This window comes from Python bivittatus, unplaced genomic scaffold, assembly GCF_059951505.1.
Source record: "Python bivittatus isolate LINGU-HERP-01145 unplaced genomic scaffold, Pbiv_v1 ctg000220_np1212, whole genome shotgun sequence".
Lineage (NCBI taxonomy): Eukaryota > Metazoa > Chordata > Lepidosauria > Squamata > Pythonidae > Python > Python bivittatus.
Window position 1 is genome coordinate 39,096,591 of NW_028277048.1, and position 20,455 is coordinate 39,117,045.

Here is a 20,455-nt window from a genome sequence, read left to right on the forward strand (position 1 = left end):
CATACTGTATTTGTCTGTTAGATTAATTAACCAGCAAAAAAGGTTTTGGACTTTGAGAGTTTTATTTATTTAAAGTTCAGCATTGGTTAGAGAGGAGACATCATGCCCAGACTTGAAAATTTCATGAACTATGCATTTTCTACCCCCCCCCCTTTCCTTCTAAAAGCTTGATAGCTCAGTAATGGGTATTTTAACAGCAGGACCAAAAGTTAAATTCCAACCATGGGACAAAGTTAATTTTCTTGCTTGTACCTCATTTTGAAACAAATATTCTCACTTTTCAGTAATGCAATCACTAGGAGAGCTTTTCAAGTTTTCTATAAGGCTGCGCAATGCTTTAGATCTGATGTCCAGAAAATGCTTTGGGATGTTTGGAAGCATGAATATAGCATCTGCCTGCAACACCTTAAAGCAACACCTTTTCCCATGAGCTTTAAAGAGTTGCAAGCAGGTGCAATGTTCATGTTCCCATGTACTGTGAAGCAACTTTTGTAGACTGAACCGAAAGCACTGCACAGCTATAGTATTCTGCATCTTTGTCAATTAACACTTAATGGTTACTTACACTGTCCACTGCAAGGATTTTGGCCCAGATGAAGACTAGAAGAGGTCTTAATTCTCGAGCAGAACTTTGAAGGAGCTTTAATACATAGGGGAAAATGCCAACAGATAAAGCCTAATAGAAAAGAAAATTGAGAAAGAACATAAATATAGGATGCGTAGGGCTGATGTTGAGTATCTCCTACCCTCACCTTTCATCACTGCCACAGTGATGATGCTAAAGAGATAATATCTGCATATTTGTCTCATGTCAACATTATTCCGAGATGCTCTGCAAAGGGAAATTGTTCTGGCTGGAAAATCACCACAACAAAGTGTTCTGAAATGCAGGGTAGGTTTTTTCAAATGTAGTCACAATTTATTAGATATATTAACAATATATTTCCTAATAGGTACAAATGTCATTTTTGATAGAAATACTGAATGTGAAACTTTAAATTGTGTTACTCCTTAAGGTTATAAATGTATTCAGATATATACAAAACCCAAATATAATTATTCTTTCTTAACCCCCCACTTCCTTTGCCTTTCCCCCTGATTTATTTTTCTTTTTAACACCACATTTTTCAAGTTTTTGTCTTGTTGTTCCATTTCCTCAATTAAAAAGCAGAGTTAGAACAGCTCAAATTTTTACATGGTGTTAAGCAGCTTCTTTTTAAGGTCTAGACAGTGCTTGTGTGAATAAAAATTACAATAGCCAGAAGCTCTTCTAGTTTTAATCCTCATTTTATTCTAGGAGCTTGTTCAATATCAGCATGTCCACAAGAAACTGCCTGAGCAGTCAAATTACACCTTTTAATATTGCTATGCCCAGCTTTAGATGGAATGGAATAGGCTGAACAAGGATGGGAATTGTGGCTTATAACAAGATTCTCAACCACTTCCAGACTTGGTTAAATTCTGACAGCCTGATTTATAGTGACCTGAGGACCATCCGATTGCTGACATATAGTGGCCATCTCTGCAAACTCACGGGACATTATTTTCAACATCCAGGAAGAATAAGTTCATCAGTCATACATGCTGATGATATAGAAAGTGTCTTTCCTCTTTCACCTAAAGGGTGGTAATATGTACTTACCAAACTAACAGCCCAGGGACCCAGATCCAAAAAACGGCCCAGTAAATCAAGAGCTCGTAGCCGATGTACTTGACTCAGCAATACCTGCAAAAAACAGAGAAAACAAGTACTGCCACAAAAAACCACAAAAATTTACAAGGCCAGTTAGGGAAAGAGATTATTCAAACATTTGGATTTCAGAACTTTGTGATTATTATGCTGGGCTGGATAATGTTCTTGGACTTGTTTCCTACCCGAGGGCTGCAAAGGATAAGACTAGAGAAGTCATGTTGTTACTGAAGTGGACAGGCCAGATGTTTTGGTCTGTTGTTTGCTCTTTTTTTAACTGGGAGAGGGGGAGGTGTTGTTAAAACCAATACTGTGTTGTCCTGGAAGTCCCCAAATGAGAAAATGTGGCTTAACTGGGGAGGGGGGAGTTTGGGAGATTTTAATGTGTGAAATGGGTGACTCTGCAAGGGCTTAAAGCTTTCTAAACACAGAAAAAGAGTGACAATTTCACTCCTTGGCACAATGGCACCTAGGTACTACAAATGTGTTGGGGGAGGCAACATGCAGCCAGCAGGTAACAGACTGCCCATCCATGCGACCCAAATCAGTTTCTTCAAAATACTAGAAATAGTCTATATGCAGTGGATATTCTTCAAGAAATGGAACCAAATCACAGATTATATATATTAATAGGAATTAATCATACAGTTTTTTGTAAAAGGCATTTATCCACTATCAGATGGAAACATGAGACATGGTAACTCTCATATCTCTACTGCTTTAAATACATGATGAAGAACTCCACCCCACCCCCCAAAAAAGGTCAGAAAAGTGTTCTATTCAAAGTCAGAAACTGCACACAAGCCAGAGGGTGGATTTCTTAGTTTCCAAATAATAAGATGATTCTTTAGATTTCAGTTTGCTGTCACAGAAAAAGCTAGCAATCTGTTAACAATAAAAGCTGGCAACTCTCTTTAGTCCCACAACCAATTAGCCTTGCTTTTGGGGGAAAACAGTCTCCCTAATGTGGGAGAATGACATTGTACCTTGCAAATTAGGAGGCAAAAACCTAACTCTGCTTGAAGTCAGGGATATGGCACCTTTTCTGATCTAAGTTCTACATTTAACTTTGAGTGGTGAGTTGTGGATTGCACTCCAGAAAGGGGGCAGTGCTAGGATAACATTACATTTGATTAAATTTAAATCAAATTAAATACAGTTAATAAGATAATTCCCCACATATGTAATAATTTTCCCTTTGTCAAACAGAAAATTACAATTTTGAAGTATTGAGATGGCTTCAGTGTAATTAACACCCGCTTTTTGCCAGTATTTTTTAGTTTTGTGTCTTTTACAATTTTGAAGTTTTTAATAATAATAATATTAATACTTTTTTGTATATATTGCTCTTAGCTTTGTTGTATGCCGCCCAGAGTCACCTGCTTGTGAGATGGGTGGCCATATAAATAGCATGAATAAATAAATAAATAAATCCAGAAACAACTTTTAGAAGAATAAACTGCATCTACAGCTTTTGGAGTCACATGTGGTCTGTGCATCTCTCTTTTAATTTAGGAAGATTCTCAATCTGGATCATAAATTTGAGGTTGTCATGACACTTTTATGCATCATAAATTGTTCTTCCTTCTTATTTAATAGTGGCATTTTTTCTGACTTTCATTCTTGTCTCTTGAAAATTGATGTCTATCTCATATTATATTAAATACTGCACTCTTACAAATATAAAATTAATGTGATATTAAAGAACAAAGTGATTTTTGTTTCTTTGTTACCAGTTAGATAGAAAAATGTCAAAGGAGAGTGGACTTATGAAAGAAATTGTCCCTCATGAACTTCTGGAAACTTGTTAAAACCTGGTTATTCCAAAGGCCTTAAGGGAAGAGAATAGCAGTATCATCTGAATGAGATGTGACCTCATCTACTGTATTTGATTGATCATTTATTGATATTATTGTGTATTGTTATATATTATGCATATTGATGTGACTGATGAAAGTTGTGTAATGCATCATTGGCATGATGACACCATGGTGCAGGTCTTGTCATTTTGATGTCATGGTTTTTAACAAATGCCAATGTTTCCTATCCGTACATTTTCACAGGTCTCTATTCAATAGCTGAAACAAGAGATTCTATTTTGTGGAAGATATACTTTTCCACGTACACGTACACGCACCCACACCAACACAGAACAGATTTCAGTTCAGAACCTGTCAAGCCATGGTTGGCTATTGTATAGTAGGCAACACTTGCAAACATTTTAAAAAACACCTATACTCTAGATACTCAGTAAATCTAAAGGAAAATTTAAGGGAAAGCTTCAGTCTTTCTTTCACAGAAAGATACAATATTTTCACAGGCTGCATAAGAAAAGCTACATTCATTGCTAGAAGCAGATACAAAACTATTTTTCAGGATCAGTATTTTGTTTCTGAGATAGGATGTAGTAAAATTCAATCATTTTTTATTTGATGCACTATTAAAATGAATGCTTTAGTTCAATTTTGGTTCATATTTATCAGTCTTTGAGTCCCGCATGATAATAGGAAAAATTGTTTTGGGAACAAGAGAAGGAAATGTACAGTAGAGGCAGGGGATATGAGATTTTTATTCATACTCTCTCTCTTACACACACACACACACACACACACCCCTTAAGTAGATATGTAAATATCAAACTATCTATTCAAAGCACTGGATACATACATGGAGATTTTGTATTAAAATTACAAGCTAGCACAGGTCAAACATAGCCAGCACCAGTGAACAAAACCAAATCTCCCTTTGCATCTACAATTAGGCTTTGTCTCCACAGGGCAACTACTGATCCTATTGAGCTGTGTGAGATACAGTCTGGAAGGCAAATCCCTCCCTGAGGATTTACAATCTACCGCTCTGGCATGTTCTAAACAGTCCCTCACCACCCATGTGCCATTCTTCCCCGCTCTCTGGCTTAGCAATCTGTTTCTGTCATGTTTTTCCCAAGAGGACAGAGATTCTAAAGGGATTCTTTTTAAAAAGTCAAAGAAAGCTATTTATAAAAGCTGTTTTCTGTGGCTGGGGGAAAAAAAACCTTTGGCATAGGTGCCTGGCATTATGCCCAAAGCATAGAAATGCCCTTTTGGGGGCCATTCACAGTGGGCTCTTCAGGGGAATGAAATATCTGCAAATTCTGAGCAAATTAATTGTATCGTAATTCAAATTTGATGAAACAATGTGAATTTACTTGCTCTAATGAATCCCTACCTTTCTGCTGGCTTTTGCACTGGCCTGATCACCTTTGTTCATGAAGAAGCAGGTGGGCATTTCAGTATTGCTACAAAATTAATTATCTGTACAGCCCTCTGCTGTCAAGTCACTCAGCAGATCTGATTCTGGACAAGAAATCTGTCTGTCTCACTGCTTTGTCAGAGATAAACTGTCTATCTATCACCCGATCTCCCACAACAAACTCCCAGGCTTCAGAGATTCTACAAAATGAAGAGTCAGTCAGTGATTGATGACGCTGTCACCCATATTACAAGACAGTGAAGCTAAGTGGAACTGAGAGTCTTTTCCCATTATATAAAAGGAAAATGGATGCCCTTGAATAGGTAGAATAATGCAATCCTACCTCTTGGCAGAAAGAAGATGGAAGGGAAGGGAAGGGAAGGGAAGGGAAGGGAAGGGAAGGGAAGGGAAGGGAAGGGAAGGGAAGGGAAGGGAAGGGAAGGGAAGGGAAGGGAAGGGAAGGGAAGGAAAGGAAAGGAAAGGAAAGGAAAGGAAAGGAAAGGAAAGGAAAGGAAAGGAAAGGAAAGGAAAGGAAAGGAAAGGAAAGGAAAGGAAAGGAAAGGAAAGGAAAGGAAAGGAAAAGACCAAATATCCCAAAGAATGTTGGCAAGAGTTACTCATTTAGTTGTTGTCGGAATTATAACTGCTTCATATTATAACCAGATAAGATTTCAAGCATAAATGTATAATTCTAAAAAAGGGAATATTACAATAGTTGTATATTCTTAAAGGAATGCTTGATACAAGGATCAAACTATACACTGAACACCCTTAAAAAAAATAGGGAACAGACTTTCTTGTACCTCAGTAATCTTGAATACATCTTATAAGGATGTGCATACTGAGAACTACTGGGAGATCTATACTATACCCAGATTTTTGTTTCTTATCCCACTTTGTTGAACATTCTGCCTGAGGAAACAGCAAAAGTTGGACATTAAATTGTGACATTTTAGTAAGCCCTAGTAAATGTATGCATTAACAATTTTTACAGTGATGATGGTGCTTTATGAGCATAGGGAGAAGAATGTGTTTCAGAATAAATTATGGTTTTGTACTAGATGTTAAATGATAATAGATGTAGTAAGGGAAAATTTACTTACTTATTTACATGTAAATTTTCTATTTTATTAATTGTTATTAAATTTATATAATTTTAAGAACACACAGCACACAGAATTAGGCAGAGTTTAGCAGAAAGCTGATACTATTTTATATTCTTGCAAAAAAAAAAAAAATTGCCCCAGATTCTGGCCTAGAGTGTGAACATGGCACTTGGAATGTTTTCTTGTTTCTCTTCTTGTATAGTTAAAAAGAGCAATTCACTTAATAGTAGCAAGGAGATATATATTCTTACCAGGCTGACTTGTCACCAGTAGCCACTGCGTTATGGATGGTAAGAGGCCTATATCAAGCCTGGCTGCTTGGTATAAGAACTTTGTGACTATACAGCTGGGTGAAATAGTTCAATTTTGTAGCAATGGCTAATAGCCTACAATGTCAATTTATGCTTAACTGAGAGCATGTGGGGAGGTGGGGTAATAGGAGTTCACTTGCATGTAATGTGTCTTTATCAGCAAAGGCCCAGCAAACAATGAGCTCCAATTAGTCTCCAATGCCATCCGCATAATTTATTTACCCAAACACCATCTGGCAAAGAGCAAAGCAGTCACAGAAAGGCATGCCCATAAATACACAGACAAATTTGCAGCTGGCTGGCTGCCCAGTTTCAGCAGCCTCAGCTAAGCTAGTAGTCTAGCTGGCTGTCAAGGCAACTCACCTGCAATACAATAGGGAGCTGTTCAGGAGGATTGCGGTTTTCCACTCCCATTGTTAGCCATACCTGAAAGGCTGTAAGCTGTTCAGCGAAGAATGGGCTGTGCTGTAGAGAAAACAATGGGCAGGGATCAAGCTAAACTAGCTGCATGTCAACAATGTAGCCTCAAATCCACATTTTATTTATTTACTAAGTACAACACATTTGAAATAAACACTTCAAAAGTTACCTCAATACAGCATTACCCCAAATTTGTTCAGTGTAAATTTTTAAAGATTGCTGGGACTAACAGCTCAGACTTAAAATGATTTAACTAGCAAGGAATGTAGAGGCAATTAGAAGACACTGGTTAATCTGAGCAAAATGTACGCTAAGTCAAGCAGTTAATTTGCAAAGATACAAATTCATTTCTTTTTTGAGTGCATTTTTCATACATGGGACAGTTTTTGTTGAGTTCACAGTAAAAATGATTCAGCAATAATGAAACCATCCAGCTTGGCTTTAAAGATGGGCATACATTCATCTGCAAAATGTATGCCTTCAAGGTTTTTTTTGGTTTGTTTTTAAAGCCATTTTTTAATTATACTGAGACATAAATGATATCTCTAAAAAGATAAGGAAGCTTCTGATGATTTCCCTAATATTGAAAAGCTTCCTAATTTTTTCCTAACCTGATTTGGTTGTCTTTCAATATATAGAAATATGTGCCAAATTGGTTTGCCACAATCTGTGAAATATGGTTTGCTAAAATTATGTGATTCTAAGGAGATTTGAAGTTTTTTCTTGGGAACCATTACACACATACAGTACTTGTCTGTCTTCTGTTTATTCACATTGCAGTCTGTCAATGAATGGAAACAAAACTGAATGGAAATGGTGGCTTGTTTTATTTATTTATTTATTTATTTATTTATTTATATTTGCATTATTTGTTTAAAATGTTTTCAGATTGCTTATCATGCCATGCATCTCCAAGCAGTGTAAAACACTGAAATCTTTTTGTTTGCAATTTAAAATACAATAAAACTTCTACAGCAATAAATTGATAATACATTAAATGAAAATTCATTAAATCTTATAAACCAATTGCCATGAATAGTAGAGCAGTATTTTCATGAGATATCAGTATCAAATACCATGGTGAGTAAAATGAACAAAAAATGTTTTCATGTGCATCTAAAGGGTTGCAGTAATGTTAATTCTGTAGTGTCCAGGAAGAACGGCCAATCCATCAAGCACTGCATTCTCAAAACAATCCCCCCAATCCCATCCGACAGAGATTCCTACCAATACTGTGTCACTATTATTTATAAAATTATAAGCCAGACAGAGCACTACCCCTCAAAAACAGTAAGTTTTTTAACATGTCTGAAACATCATTTGAAACCTAAGAGACATATCACAAAGACAAATGCCGTGGAATATAGCATAATGTAACAATAGGAAATCAACAGTATTAGAGTTTTGGATACAGGACTTATGGAAATGTTGATAAAAGCACATTCAATTTGTGTCTTCGTTTTCAGATTCACAGAATTATTACTGAATCTGGTTACTAACTGTTATATAAGTAGATTTCAGTCCAGAAATAATAGCAGGGGTGTGTGGCCCTTCTGTTTCTGCTGGATCTGTGGATTTCAATAGCACTGACCATAATATCCTTCTGGTTTGGCTCCTTGGAGGGGGAGCACTGTTTGACTGTGGTTCTCCTCTTTCCAGAAAGGAACAGGGAATGAAGTGCTAAAAAACTGCCTACTAAAAGTGGTGTGGCATGGACTTTTGCCATGGCCCACCTCTTGCAACTGTCACAGCTGACCAGGAAAGGGTCTCTCTTGTGTAAGTAAACAGAAATAATTAATAAAGTTTTGCTAACTATAATTATACTGACATCTATTATCCATTCCATCTTTGAAATCCAGTGAGTGGCAGCCATAACCAACAAGAAAATGTGGAGGTTTAGTATACAGAATGGCACTGTCGTAGTTTTGGGGGTGATTATGTGCTGGATTTTTTATTTTTAGTTTTAACCTTTGTTGCACCATTCTGTAAGCCACTTAAAGCCTATGGGAATTAGTGGTATAGACGCCTTAGTAAGTAAGTAAATTAATAAATAACAGGTGGCTGCTTCAAGTGATACGTGTTAATGGATTACTATGGCTAGCCATCTAAACTGTTTCTGACAAATAGAAAGTTCCCATGCCAACAGCAGTGCTATGTTTGGCACTGACTTGAAAATTCTTTGCACAATCATCCTGTGCTTCCTTTTAAAAATATATTACATGCCTAACATGTAGGGTGTGCTTAATTCAGCAAAGAAATAATTGGTTTTCAAACAGAAGAGTTGATGATCATGATGTATTGCTAAGAAAGCAAGAAAATACTCTTCCCTTTCCTAATGGGCTACAAAATACGTTTCCACTCCTTAATATGTTACCAGTTGATAATTACAATGCCACCCAATTGCCCTCCTCTTTTTTTATGAGTTTAGGTTCAGACCCACAGTCTCTGAATAACAGGATTGTCTAAAAACCAATAGGAAGTCTAATTCATATTTTTTACTTGTAAAAAACAGCTAATTAAAAAATAGTAACAGGCTACTTATCTTACTAAAAACTATCTGAATTAGAGTTTCCAATGTCCTTAGAAATCTGTTTTTTGAGATACTGAAATGTAGACTTACAAAGGCTGTTTTCTTCACAGTGTTAAGCAGAATGGTATGAACAATTTTGGATGTTCCTTCACTTTTTCTCACTTTCTTTTCCATCCATTGCCCCTATAAAAAAGCTATTTAGGCCATGTTCTCCCCTTTAAAAAGTTGTTTGGGTATGCTTTCCCTTTTTAAATATAAAGAGCTGTCAGAGTTCATTCAAGATACCTTTTAAAAAGAAAAATGAGAGGAACTGGATTACAGCCCTTGTCTACATACAATGAAACAAAATGGCAGAGTGGCTGTTCATTTCCAGACTATGCTCAAAGAAAGTCACCCCCCCCCACCAATCCCCCTAATCAGATGCAGTTAGTAAATCCATACAGAAGGACTTCACCTAGAATTGGGGATTTGGAATAGGAAGCCTGTCTGGTGACTATATTGTTGGCTTTTTGGTGCAAACACAAGAACTTCCCATTCTCCCCAGCTTTTTAGGATTCACAATTTAGTCTGTGTGGTTTGGTTTCAAATCCTTTTCTTGCAGGTTTTTCTGATATTTATAAGCTATGACATATTTTATGGTATTATACTGGCATGTGGTTGGCATTCTACTATACATTAATCTGTACGTCATCTAAAGCCAGTTAGCTCTAAGGCATTTGAAAAAATAATTAAAACACACAAATAGAATTTAGTTCCCTGGGGTAGCCTTTAAATATTTTTTTTTCCTTATTGAAAAATATTTAAATGGTACATTCCTGGAAACCTGAAGTGATACAGCTGATGACACCTAATATTCAGTATATTAATGATTTATTCCTATCTATATTCTACTTAGAGTCAGTAGTCATAAATGCCAGTAATCTACCTTTCCTACTATTTAGTTCCTGATAGCTAGTTTATTTTCTGCTAATTTCAGTGACTGATTGACACTATTTTATGCACCGTCATTTAATCTTAACTGTCCAGTTTTGCAACTACTTTCAATTCACAAACAATTGCCATACAGGTAGAATACTCAACAACTCGTAGTCTTGGAAATGAGTATCAAGGGCACACCCTATTCAGCAATTCAGTATAAAATGTGAAAGAAACCATGAGGTGCAGAAGTTTCTAAAACTGAGGTACTGAGAGTATACAAAGAAGATAAAAAATGTAATAGATTCACTGAAAGAGCAGCACAAAATGGCAAGCTCCATGTGATCAGCAAATGAGGTGCCATTGACATTGTCTAGATGTCTCCTTGTCTCCAACTTTATTTCTACATCACATTGCAATACCTTTATTGTAGCAAAAGGGGAGGGAGAATTGACAAAATAATGTCCCTATCTCATGCTTGGAAGTTCCTCTACTGTAACCCACAAGCATGTTTGATAGTGGCAATGGATACTTGTACTCAGACTTCCTGCAATGGAAAAGAATCTTCTGGGGACAGATGGGATGATGTTGAGTTTACCTGAACCTTAAGATCAATGTCCATAGCTCTCTTCATCTTTAGAAAATATTTAATTGATGAGTACAGTTAAAGTGTTTCTTGCTAATAGCAATATAGCTTTAGAATTATCTAACAAGCTTCCTTTCTCCCCATCTTTTCATTTTGGAAGCCATTTTTCACTAGTTTAATCAGATTTATTTTCTGCATTAGTTTAATGGTGCCATCACTGTTCATTTTAGTACATCCTACAACTGGCATATTAATTTTTTTATGTATTCCTCTAATAATTTCTTTCTAAAGGAGGATATAAATAAGTGTAAGAAAACAAAGAGGTTGTGATTTACAAATGACACATATTTGTATGATTATTAATAATACTATCAGATTACTGAAATGTATCTGAAATAAAGTACTATACTAAAATGCCTCTGAGTAACAGTGGTCTCCCACTGTTACTCCCACTATCCTGTTTAAAATTACATTATCAGTTTGGAACTAAACTCAGAAATATAACTTTAAAAGTTAAGTTTTGCTTTGTCTACCCTCCTACAAAATTTGTTTGATTTTAAAGTTCTGCTAAAGGGTCATTTTCTAGACAATAACTATCATAAGAAACTACATATGCATTAGTATGAAATGCAAAATTTGAATATAGTTACAGAGCTGGAACAGTGGGAATTCCAATGGAAAACTATTAAATTTACTCTGAATATTATACTTAGAATTTATATTCACTTTTTATTGGAAAAGATCTTTGATCCCTCTATGGAAGAATGATGAACTAAACTGTGAATATGCTTCAATGTCTAGATTAATTGTATATATTTTTTTAAAATATCTGATGTTCAGTTCAAGTGTATCTGGAAGTCCTTTTAGACTACAATTCTATACATGGAATTATTGCCAAATCTGAAATTTGGGCTTTAGAATTTTATTTATTTATTTATTAAATTTATTTATTTATTTATTAAATTTGTATGCCACCCATCTCCCCCAGAGGGCGACTCTAAGCAGCTCACAATTATTTAAATTTATATTTAAATATGGCATATAACTTATATATTATTTACACGATTCTCTTAGTGTATTGTTTATTACCTATAATTTGTCTTTTCTCTTCCTATTGATTCCTACATAGCCGGTATTCAGAAATACAAAAGTAAACTACAGTAGATACACTTAATTTTAAAAGATTATTACTATTATTATTAATACTAGGATGCTACACCAAGCATAACAACAAAGCTGAGGCACAAAAAACATTTCCTATTGACAAATAAGAAATTTCTCAAAACAGTGTTAGATAATGTTTCTTTAATGTGTTGAAACAAAGATCCACATCTTATTTCAAAGATCATGAGAGAGAGAAAAAATGTTATATTTTTATAATTAGATCGATGCTCACTTACAGGCAGAAATTTCAGGAATATTCTGTGCCAAGTACAGGTTGTACTGGTATGTGTTTTTTAAAGAGGTGTCAAAACACTTCAGTAGATTATATATTAGTTTATTTTTTAAATCATTAACTTCAAGACTTTAATCATTTGTAGAGGAAGAATTCACTTTTTAAGCCATAGATTACTGTTGACACTGCTAGTAATTTCAATCTCATTTTTAAAAACTCTGATACATTCCTATTGCATTTTCATCCATTTAGGATTATTTATCTAGTCAAAAAGCTCAGAATGTTGCAATCCCTTTCAAGAAGTAGAGTATCACATATATCCTCTCAACTATGGTGAGCAAAAATTAGAAAAAACAAACACCATCACTTTTACAGTTAGGTAGATAGGTAGGTACAGCAACTATATTCCTAGTTCAACGCAAAATAATTTTCAATCCCATCAGCATTTAGAATGGCCTTTGCTCTATTTATTTGTTTGTTTATTCAATTTATATAGCCGCCCATCTATTTGTACTTAGCCTTTTTCACACCTCCATTTTATTCTATTAGACATGTATGTTCACAGCGCACAGGCTTCCTAGCCTGTTCCTATGAATGAGTCACCATCTTTCCCAAGCTTTTGAATGATTCCTTCCTCCCCAGCCTCAGTTATGTTTCTTGACCTTATAATCAAAGACCCTGTGTCTTATATATTCTCCTTGCTACAACATTTTACAGGCAATGCCCACCTTTATTGTATTCTTTCAAGTGCATTTATATGCTTTTCTTCTTACTACCCTTTGAAAATCACTACTCAGGCCAGCTCTCCTAAGAAATCAGCCTTTATTGCTCTATCAATTGTGCTGTCTAATGGCTCTTTATATTATCTATCCCTATCCACCCAATATGGCCACAGAAAAATGTAAATTGCTATTCTGACCTAAAATCATCACCATCACCATCACCATCACCATCACCATCACCATCATCATCATCATCACAATAATACAATAATAAAGAATGTTCTTCTCATCATGGTGGCCAAGTGCCAAATATTGTCCCTTCTAAGGAACACAAAATGTGCTTGGTTATCACAAGAAGAACCACAAAATTCATTGCACAGGACAAAACTGACTGAAATTTGCAAGCATTTAGACAGTAGAGCCTTCTAAGGCAACTATATATCACAACAAAATGCACATAGAAAATTACTTGTTTACACTCACATGTCAGAATTTCTCTCCATTTGGAAAGATTCACAAAGCACATTATGAGAGCCAGTGCAGTATTCTGGTTAAGGAGCTGGGCGGGCAGTAGGGAGAACTAGGTTCTAGTATACCTCCAGTCATGTTTGTTGGGTGATTTTAAGCCAGTCACTCTCTCTCCGCCCAAGCTACCTCACAAGGTTATTGCTATAGGGAGTGATATCTATGCCACCTTGAGCACCTGAATCAAAGGCAGGATATAAACCTAACAAACAAATGAAAACATGTAAACTTTGGATTTTTAACCATTTATGAGAATGGCCAACTAACAGTTATAATATTAGTCTTACAAACTGTAAGGCCTTATTCTTTGCCATCAAAACTTCCACAAAGTTGGTCTTATCCAGTATGAGATGTGCACAATTTGTATTTTGTAATCTGTCAGCCTGTTCAAGGGATGTTTAAATATTTTTCAATATGTTTTTCCATGCCAAATCATTTCTTTGGTTTGGAAGTCACACTGACCCCAAAAGGCTATTCGAGTAAATACTTATATGAAAACCACCTGGTAACGTTGGTTTGGGGGGGGGGGCAACTTTAAGTTGTAAAATGACAAGAAGAGAAAATATTTCTCTCTACTGCAGCTTCCTCAATATAAATATTTTCCCATTTAATTTTTTATGTTTATAAATTAAATATTTTTTAAATTTTATTCTTTATACATTACCAACACCTCTTTTAAACAAAGCACAGTTGGACATCACTAGAAGGACATCAGAATCAAATCAGCTACATAATAGCGGATAGAAGATAGAGAAGTACAATACAATCAGCCAGAATATTTACAAGTACAGACTGTGGAACACACCATGAATTATTGGTGTCAGATATATAGGTTAGGTATAGAAAATTAAAGAGAATAGGTATACTAGCAAGATATGACCTATACAACATAAAGTCAGAATATAAGATTAATATAAGGAACAGATTAATTACTGTATACTGAATGTATGTTAAAAAAAAACCCAAAGAGCTAAAAAAAGAAAAAAATAATTTTTCACCAAAGTGTAAAAGAAAATCAAAGAGGAAAAGATCAGGATAGCCAGGGAAAGATGGAGGATGAAAATCTGTGCAACAAGGACAAATAATGACTGAACATAGACTTGCAAATTGTCAAGAAAGGACATGGGGATGTCCCCATCAAGAATATTAAACAGATAGAGAAAAATAAGAAATGGAAACTGAGAGCTGGTTTAAAGGAAATCAGAAAAATCAGAGAAAAATGTCCAGCTAATTAAGATTACCCTTGAGTAATCTTGGAAGAGTTCTAATACAGACAACTGAGATTAAAAAAAAGATGAAACCCTTTACAAACAGGATTACAGAAATACTTGTGGAGGGAGAATATATTCAGAAGCTGACTCTAGAGTGAGGTACATGAGGCAATAGATCAGCTTTCAAATAGGAAAGCACCAGGTGCAGACAAAATAGTCACTGAACTGTTTAAAGCTGCAAGAGGAGAGGCAGTTAAAATACTAATAGCTCTATGTGGAAAAAAAAAGGAAGCAGATTGAGTGGCTCATTGGCTGGATTTGATCTGTGTATATACCTATACAAAAGAATGAAAATGCAAAAGAATTACCTATCCTATCCTATCCTATCCTATCCTATCCTATCCTATCCTATCCTATCCTATCCTATCCTATCCTATCCTATCCCTATTTCTCTATTCTTCATGCAAACTCTTTCTTAAAATCTTACAGGGAAGAATAGAGAAATAGATGGAGAGATAAATGCCAAAAGAACAGAAAGATTTCTGAAAAGGCAGAGGGAGGTGAGATCAGATAGTTAATATAAAATGAATAATGGAGAGTACAAGAGAATTAAAAAAAGAGATTTAGCTTTACCTTACTGATTACAAAGGGGCTTTAATTCTGCAGATCGTGCCATAATGTGGAATATATTAAGGCTAACGAATGTGCCAGAAGTTATGATCATTCTTCAGAGGAGTCTTTACAATGAACAAGATTGGAGAAAGAGTGATTCAGAATAGGCAAGAAAGTGATACAAGGATTCATACGGTCCCCATACATTATATACAGCATGTATATAATAAAAATGACAGGACTGGAAAAGATGGCAACCAGAGTCAAAATAAGAGGCCAAAACATTACTAACTTGAGATTTTCATATGATACTACTTTTCTAGGTGAAAGAAAAGATTTACAAAAGTTCACTGGGAAAATAAAAGTAGAAAGTGAAAAATCTGGTTTAATGCATATTAAGACAAAGCTAATACCAAGCAGAATGTTAGAAAAACCCACATCATGCCAGAGAAGTGACGGTAGTAGTGAACAGATTAGTCCTAAGGATGAATGCAATGACATTTAGACAAGATCACGGGGGATAAGGATATTTTGATGACAATGAAGATCAGAATAGTTAAAGCATTTTTCCAGTGGTAATGTATAGCTGTGAAAGCTGGGCGCTGAAAATAAGTGAGAGAGAAAAAAAAGTTGTCTTTAAATTGTGGATCTGGAGATGCTTATTAAGACTACCATGAACTGCAAGAAGAACCATGAAATAAAGATTGACTGTTCCCTTGGGTCAAAACAGAAACAGAAACTTACATTCTTTGAGCATGAGAAGTGAGCATATAATGGACTAGGAAAAAAACCTCTGATGCTTAGTAAGGTTGAAGAAAGTAGAAAAGGAAGGCAACAAATAAGGTAGATGGACAGGATCAAGGAGATCACCGCAATGTCCTTAGAACTGCTATGTCTGTTTTGCCAGGAACAGGTTGAGATGGTGGCTATTTGTCTATTTAGTTACCATAGTTCAGGCCCAATTTGGTGGCACCTACCTAACTAAGAAGCCAAATGCAATATCAACCCACTAGCAGCCTTCAATTTGGGGGTGTTATTTTTCTGATTAAGAGAGGCCTGTAATCACAACAATAATTTCTGCAAGTCCTTATGCCAGTGTTGTCCAAACCTGGCCACTTTAAGATGAGTGGACTTGGCTGGGGAATTCTGGGAGTTGAAGTCCACTCATCTTAAAGTGGCCAAGTTTGGACAACACTGCCTTATGCCTTGAGATTCAGATCCTGTTGGCTTTTCAGAATGTCTTAAAAACCTGGCTCTTCCCTCAGGCTTTAAGGTCAGGACATTAATGGGAGCCCAGTTTGTGCTTTTGCCCTGTTATGATTGAGCAGTTGATTATTTTTACCTGGTATTTTTAATTGTTTTCTATTGTTTTTTTATGTATATTTTTGTTTTTAATGCATCATTAGCTGTGCAGAGTTATTGATTAGCATGGGCTGGCCATATAAATTTGCAGAATTAACAAATTTATTAGCAAGGGGAATTCCATAGTGAAAGACTGGAATATCAGATACAGAATACAAGGAGGGAGGGGAGGGACCACTATGTCAGCTTCTACTTCTGATGATGTAAATCACATTAAACCATGTCACAGTAATTATTCATTATATGTCCTAATTTCCTAAATTCTCACATTCTATTATATTTATGCCTTTACACATAATGCTGGAATCATTGTACAGTCTACTTCCTGCCCTTTTCTGCTATTTTTCCTGTATCAAATTTTAGATTGCAAAACTTTCAAAGATGCTATCTCTATCATTGTTTTTATAAAGCCCTATGATTAATTGTGAGAGTTTTATGCTACTATGTGTGAATACATTTTATCCATAATTATATGTATCTAGCATTACATATAAAATATTGTCAGGGAAATAAATAGGAACATCACATCACAACCAATGCCATGCAACAACTGAGGACAATATAAATTAAACTTTATGATAAATCAGAATTGAACGCACAAAGCTGGCAACTCCATGATACACACACAAACACTACCACACACACACACACACACACTGTATATACATATATGAATGAAGTGGCTGGATAGTGTAGTGGTTAGGGCACTGCCCTTGACATGGGAGACCAGAGTTCAAATCCCGACTGGTACCTACCTTACCAGTAGGAGTCCTTGTGCAAAGACCCCTTAATGCTTCACCTGCCTACCTCAAATATGAGAGTGACATGAACTAAGAGAGTCATGCCAGCTTGGATGTCGCCCAGATTAACAAGGTCCGTGTCAGATGTTGGGGAACCAGGACAATCTGACAATAAGTGGGCTACTGGAACAAACCATACATGGACGAGACAAGAGAACCTGGAATTAATGGAATGCTATTACAACAGTAGACCTAATGAGAGGGGATATATGAAACGTATGAGGGAACTATGGCTGGACAGAAGACCTACATCCACACTAACTGAGAAACAGCTAGTTACCCAATGCTTCAACAGTGAAGAGGAAGCTACTCTCACAACTTGAGATAGACCGACTCCACATTATATCTCGGACTCAAGAAGACCTGGAAGAACAACTGGATGTGCAGCCAACACCTGAAGCGGGATCATCACTGTTACACCCTCCATTAAAGAGCACAGCAGCTGATATGAGGCATAAGATCATGGATAAACTAGCTACAGTCAACCCTCAAGATCAATTACCAAGGCTCAATGGAGAAGTGCCATCAGATAGTATGCTAGAAGATGCCAAAAGAGCCCTCACAACAATCCCTATTACCACCATAACTCAAACCAATAAACTGATATACGCTACAGATGCTGTAATCCTGGAGATACTTGGCTCCATCTGAAGCCCTAGAGACTGCTAAACAAAGGCTCACAGCACTGGTTGCCAGGCTAAGGAGATACACTAGAGAAGCAGAGGCCAAGAAGACAAATGCCCTGTTCTCCAAAGAACCATCCAAGGTGTTCTCCCAACTGCAGTGCAACAACACAGTAACAGCAGAGCCACCAACACCACTGCAAAGTGGCTGCAGGACCTGAAAGCAGACCACAGCAATCTCCCAGAACAGGAACCAGTCACTCCCACAGTAGCAGACATCCAACAATGGGTCAAGAACTTGAAGAGCTGGACAGCACCTGGCCCAGACATGATCCATACCTACTGGCTAAAAAAACTAACAGCTGTGCATGAACGCCTAGCACCACAATTGAACCAGCTGCTAGTAGCAGGCTCCCACCCAGACTGGCTAACACAAGGAAGGACAGTGCTGATCATGAAAGACCCCCATAAGGGAACAGTATCGTCCAACTACTGGCCAATAACCTGCCTCCCCACAACATGGAAAGTCCTATCAGCCATCATAGCCGCCAAGCTGCAGAAACACATGGGCCAATACATGAGCACAGCTCAGAAGGGCACTGGGAACAACACCAGAGGCGGAAAACACCAGTTCCTCATAGATAGAGCAGTCGCCTGAGACTCAAGATCTAGGCAGACCAATCTGAGCACAGCCTGGATTGACTACAGGAAAGCCTACAACTCAATACATGGATCTGTGAATGCCTAGCACTATACAAAGTCAACAGGACACTAAGGACTTTCCTCAAGAACTCAATGGGACTATGGAAGACAACACTGGAAGTTAATTCAAGACAGCTCGCACAAGTGACCATCAAGTGTGGCATATACCAAGTTAATGCATTGTCTCTGCTGCTGTTCTGCATAGGCTTGAACCCTTTCAGCCAGATAATCACAAGGACTGGATACGGGTACAAGTTCAAGAGTGAAATTATCATCAACCACCTCCTCTGTATGGATGACATCAAGCTGTATGCTAAGAGTGAATGAGACATCAACTCACTGATCCACCTGACATGGATCTACAGTGAGGACACTGGGATGTCGTTTGGATTGGAGAAGTGTAGCTGGATGGTTGTAAAGAGAGGGAAGGTAGTTAAAGCTGATGGGGTGGAACTACCAGTGGGTCATATAGCAGACATAGAGACCAGCTTCAAGTACCTTGGTATCCCTCAGTCACATGGGAACCACGATGAGGAGGCAAGGAAGAGAGCAACATCAAAGTACCACCAAAGGATAAGACAGGTCCTGAAGAGCTAGCTCAATGGGAAGCACAAGGTCCATGCCATCAACACATATGCCCTGCCAGTCATCAGATACCCTGCTGGTATAGTGAGCTGGCCAAAGGAGGACATGAAGGCAGCCGACGTGAAGACCCAAAAGCTCCTCACAATGTACGGAGGTTTCCACCCCAACTCCAACACCCAGAGACTCTACACCAGCCGGAAAGAGGGCGGGCAAGGTCTGGTGAGTGTCAAAGCCACTGTCCTGGATGAAACCCAGAACTTCCAGGAGTACATCAATAAGATGGCACGCAAAGATGAGTTGCTGAGAGAATGCCTGAGGCAGCAGCAGACATGGGAAAAAGTTCAAGTGGAGGAAGTGCCAAGGCAAGACAAGCCCCTGCATGGGATGTACCATCAACAGATAGCTGAGGTGGCTGACACTGGGAATCCTACCAGAGGCTGGAAAGGGCTAGATTAAAAGACAGCACTGAGGCACTGAACATAGCAGCACAAGAACAGGCACTAAGCACCAGATCCAAAGAAGCAGAGGTCTACCACACTAGATAGGACCCAAGGTGCAGATTGTACAAAGAAGCCTCAGAGGCAGTCCAACACATAGTGGCAGGGTGTAAGATGCAGGTAGGAACAGCATACACTGAACGGCACAACCAAGTAGCTGGCATTGTGTACAGGAACATCTGCACAGTGTATGGGCTAGACCCTCCCAAGTCCAGATGGGAGATTCCACAGAAGATTGTGGAGAATAACAGGGCTGAGATCCTGTAGGACTTCCAGATCCAGACAGGGAGGCAGGTAGTGGCCAATCAACCAGACATTGTGGTAGTAGACAAGGACCAGAAGACAGTGGTGGTGATAGATTTAGCAGTGACAAGTGACAGCAACATCAGGAAGAAGGAGTATGAGAAGCTGGAGAAGTACCAGGGCCTGAAGGAAGAACTAGAGAGGATGCGGAAAGTAAAGGCCAAAGTGGTCCTAGTGGTGGTAGGAGCACTCGGGACTGTGACTCCTAAGCTGGGAGAGTGGCTCCAACAGATCCCAGGAACAACATCAGAGCTCTCTGTCCAGAAGAGTGCAGTGCCAGGAACAGCTAAGATACTGCGCAGAACTCTCAAACTCCCAGGCCTCTGGT

At 37.5% G+C, this 20,455-nt stretch overlaps 1 protein-coding gene across 2 annotated transcripts in view; it reads right to left on the reverse strand.

Annotated features, from left to right (window-relative positions):
* RPTOR (regulatory associated protein of MTOR complex 1) overlaps positions 1–20,455 on the reverse strand; it is a 402,885-nt gene that overhangs the window by 120,876 nt on the left and 261,554 nt on the right. For both annotated transcript variants that reach the window (XM_088138378.1, XM_088138377.1), the window contains exons 11-13: positions 6,702–6,803; positions 1,643–1,726; positions 566–676 (exon numbers count right to left, since the gene is read on the reverse strand). In XM_088138378.1, the coding sequence (XP_087994504.1) occupies positions 566–676; positions 1,643–1,726; positions 6,702–6,803 (297 nt within the window). The remainder of the gene's footprint in view (positions 1–565; positions 677–1,642; positions 1,727–6,701; positions 6,804–20,455) is intronic.